At 45.6% G+C, this 4,207-nt stretch overlaps 1 protein-coding gene across 1 annotated transcript; it reads right to left on the minus strand.

The window, feature by feature from the left end:
- Positions 1-3,318: 3,318 nt before the first annotated feature.
- DACRYDRAFT_108812 (uncharacterized protein) lies at positions 3,319-3,779 on the minus strand (the record flags this gene model as incomplete). Its single annotated transcript, XM_040768740.1, has 2 exons — positions 3,319-3,461; positions 3,512-3,779. 2 exons carry the CDS (start codon positions 3,777-3,779, stop codon positions 3,319-3,321), a joined length of 411 nt encoding a protein of 136 aa, XP_040627646.1.
- Positions 3,780-4,207: the final 428 nt, after the last annotated feature.

A 4,207-nucleotide genomic window follows, 5' to 3' on the forward strand; every position in this document is an offset into this window, starting at 1 on the left:
CTTGACATCCTTCACTGCTGCAAACTTAGTATGAGCAGATACTGCTCATACTACTGGTAAGCCAACAGGCTTAATTGACATAGCTCGCATGTTAGTGGGTATGATGTTCTCCACTGGGACATCTTCAACATCTTCAATGTTGGCAGACTTTTGCACTGAAGGATGATTGAACTCTTCATCCTCCATGTCATAGTTGCCTGTATCATCCTCAGGATGAAGATCACCAGGTTCATCATCTAGATGAGGTCCCATCAATATGGCATGTACACCATCATCCTTGAGGATGTATTCTAAACCCTCCATCATTTTGGGTGCTGTGAGATGCACACCTCTTCATTGAGGGCAGGTATTCACCCAATGACCAGACTTATTACAAATGTAACAAGTCAGGTCTCCTCCAGACTGGGGTTGTTTTGACTTATTGTTGACAGGACAAACATTGTCCCTCTTGATTCCCCCAGATGTACCAGGGGTTGGAGGTCTCCTCCCATAGTTTACAGGATATGTCTCTTTCTTGGGAGTTACTCCCTTCTCCATGGGAGCCCCTCTAGAAGGGCCAGCTCCCAGTTTAGGTGTTTCTGGGCACCTAATCTCATATTGTATTAGATGATATGACTGGCTGGGTTGAGGATATGATCTCCTCACAGGTATTGAACTACCTGTTGTTGTCCCTCCATAAGGGGACAATGTTTTGGACATATTCCTATATGCCTGTAACCCTTGTGCCATGTTGAGTCCTCTCTGAGACTCAATGGCATGAGTAAACAAAGTGTCAAATGTCTTGTTGTCAATGCTGTAACCCAACTCAAGCACTTTGGTGCTTATCTCTTCATTCAACCTGAAAAGGAACCTCCTTTTAATTTGGAAGTCATTAGGACAGTCATGCATCCTACTCATTATGGACATTAATTTGTCCTTATACACTTCAACAGTGTCTCATCCTTGCAACGAGCTGTTGAAAGCACCATATGCTTTCAATGTTTCTTCTGCTGAGAAGAAGTGATTGTATAATCCCCAGATCATCTGGGAAAACATCCATTGATCTCTAGGTGTCTTACCTGGGTCAATGTTCTGCTCTACCCAATGGTGTGCTTTGCTGGTCACATGTTGACTCGCATAAGTGATTTGCCAATCACTAAAGTCAGGCCCAGTCATTCCTGCCATGCAAAACACCATACCAGTGTCACGAGAAATTCATAGAATTCTCAATGTCTGATTCACCTCCATAGGAGGTTTTCAAAGCCTTAGGCTTCAATCCCATCTTAGAAGATGGGATATGATTACTCACAGGCTTCCTAGACATCTGTAACCATCTATCTACCCTCCACATAGGAGTGGTGGGAATTGTTGATCCTCCTAGAAGATTGTCCTTGCTCCTAAACATAGGAGTGCTGTAATGTCCATGAGTAGTGGATTTTTGGTTTGAATGTGTGGAACCATTGGGGAGGTCCCCAAATGGGAACTTTGGTGTGTATGGACTCTCTTGGTCCAAATCAAAACAAATGTTTGGGGAGGGCTCTTTCCTCATCTCCATACTGGGAGGGGTGGGAGGGACTCTTAGCAGGGTCTCTTCTAACTCCATAGTATCCTTAAAGGATACTCTTTCAGGATCTGCTTTAGATCCTTCTTCCCCAGAAGGGATTCGTGAATGTGGTGAGTTAGGCAACATCTGCAATCCCATCCCAAATTGGGAGAGACTTGGTTGTGGCCCAAAGCCATAGACCACATCTTCCATACAGAGACTCATCATCTGCCATCCCATTTCCACATACCTCTGTATGCATTCCGGGTTCTGACTAGCCATAGCCAGAGTGTTAAGCTCTGCAATCAAGCATTGCAAAGAGTCCACAATGTCAAGCATCTGACTCAATTTTGCACAGGGGTCTAATTGATCCCCTGTTTCAATTGGACCAGTTATGATCTGACTATTGCTTCTATTTGAAGCACCATTGACCCAGTAATCCTCATCCAATAGCATATTGGAATCCTTGGTTTCCATTTGCTCTCTTTGAGCAGCAAGATCAGTACTTTGATCTCCTTGCATGGGTTCCTGTTGCCCAGAAACCCATTCTGAACTATTTCTGAGTTCAGAAAAGCTCAAAAAGCCTGGTACAGTTGTGGGAGTATCCACAACTCCAGGTCCTGAGCTGCCTTTAGGACTGACCTCAGTCTTTCTACTGGGTGGAAGGTGTCCCACCATTTTTCAGTTGGTCTCCATAATACAGAGACTAGAATCTGACATGGAGCACTTCTTGCTCTATTCCTTTATAAACTCCACTTGTTGGAGTCATGTAAAAAAGTGAAAGGGCTTAAGGTGCCCTTACACCCTCAATACATATGTGGAACAAATGTATTACTAACTAGTAGTAATACATGTGTGTAGCAAAAGGGATAGAGAGAAGGGTGGCCTACAGCCACCCACTACGTGTCAGTCCATTGGACAATCAGGATTGCCTCTGCAAGGCAATCCTACCTAGAAAGGAAAGAATGGGGTCATATATGGACCCTTGCAGTGCCCTACTGTACTGGGATGCATAGGTGTGCAGTGTCACCTGTCACCAGCACCTGGCACTGTGCACTTTTTGCCCAGTCACCACACTTTTTTCAGATTGCACACTCTGGAGGATGAGATGATTGTAACCAACTCTCTGCTCTCCTCTATGTTCACCTGAGGTGGTCAATGTAATTTGCACACTGTCACTGCTTGAGATGAAAACAGCATGCTCACCCTGGCTGAAATCTGATCCTGTGGAGGCAAGTCCATTTGAGGAAATGCACACCTACACAGCCTGGTACAGTATTTTGGCTTCTTTCAGATGCTCATAATAATGCCACACCCAAGGGGTCATTGAGGGCTTTAGGGGGCCCAGAGGGCCATTCTGGCGACTTTGCCTCTGAATTGGGGTCATCAGAGGAATTAACTTGCTTCTATTATACCCTTCTTTGATCCACTGCATTTCATGGGTACTTTGCCTAGGATGGTGCAGGTATGACAAGACAGGGTTTAGTCACCCGGACTGAACATCAGAATAGGCAAAATTGGCTGGACAGGGTTATAGCTTTAGATTGGTTGTCTGGAATAGCATAAACTAGGTTTTATGTAAAAATGGTCTTGCTTAGGCAATGTTAAGCCTGAGAAAGACCATCTGGTCCACCTTGGATGACATTAATTGATGTGTTACCAAGCCCTCAAGCCAGCTTGAATAGCCTCATATAAGGTAATCATGTTGGTCAATGGACCCACACAATTATTTCATTGTCAGTGCTAGTGCACAGGTATAATATCATACAGGGAACACCATATGCAGTCCTAGTGTATTAGATGAGGGGGGGCTCCCCCCCCCCCTCAATGTCATCCCAAATCTCTCTGGCCGCCTGCTCAGCTTCTCCCAACCCCAGCAGGTCATGCACCATGTGCTCCAGTTCTCTGTAGCCCAACAGCTTGAGGATTGCTGATAAACCTGAAGCCACAATAAGCATAGTTATACTGCAAAGTTGAGTGAAAACTTACCCATGATGCCAATGACATGGGCAATATCCTTCACATGTGCCTTGACCCAGGACTTGACTGCCTTCCAGGACACCCTTCTCAGCTCAACAGACCTTCGACTCTTCTGACATATCCACTTCTTCACCTTATTGTTGCAATAGGTGAAGCATGTGTGCAAGTTGTCCATGTGGACCTTGAGCATGACAACCACTTTGCTCCTGCATTGGGTGTCTGCCTCCCTTGATTTGAGCACACTGAGGTTGTAGCCTTCCCTCTGGGCTTGGAGCATCCTCTTCTCATGCTCACAGCAAAGGATGATCTTCTTACCCTCTTTGGTCTTGAAATGGCACTTGGCAAGTGTCAGGGCACCAGCTCATTGCTTGGTCAAGAGACATGACTAAGCCTTTATGACATGGAAGTAGCTTGGTATACCTTGGCATGTGCTGGAACCTGCTGGAAGGATTGGATGGTCAGGTGACCTGCTGTGCATGGCTGTGCATGACCTCATATGACCTCATCCTTGATCATATGACCTGATCACCTGACTAGGCTGAGCAAGCAAGATGTTCTAGCAGGTTCCACCACAGAGGTATAAATATAAGGCCTACTCTGCCTGCGGACTGTCTCTTCAGACTTGGTCTCTTAGGATCATCCACAGGTACCTATACTGGAGATAGGTCTTAGTCATCAGGTCTACTCCCACTTCCTTGTTGCCTG

This window comes from Dacryopinax primogenitus (genome assembly GCF_000292625.1).
Source record: "Dacryopinax primogenitus strain DJM-731 SS1 chromosome Unknown DACRYscaffold_12, whole genome shotgun sequence".
In the NCBI taxonomy this organism is placed as follows: Eukaryota; Fungi; Basidiomycota; class Dacrymycetes; order Dacrymycetales; family Dacrymycetaceae; genus Dacryopinax; species Dacryopinax primogenitus.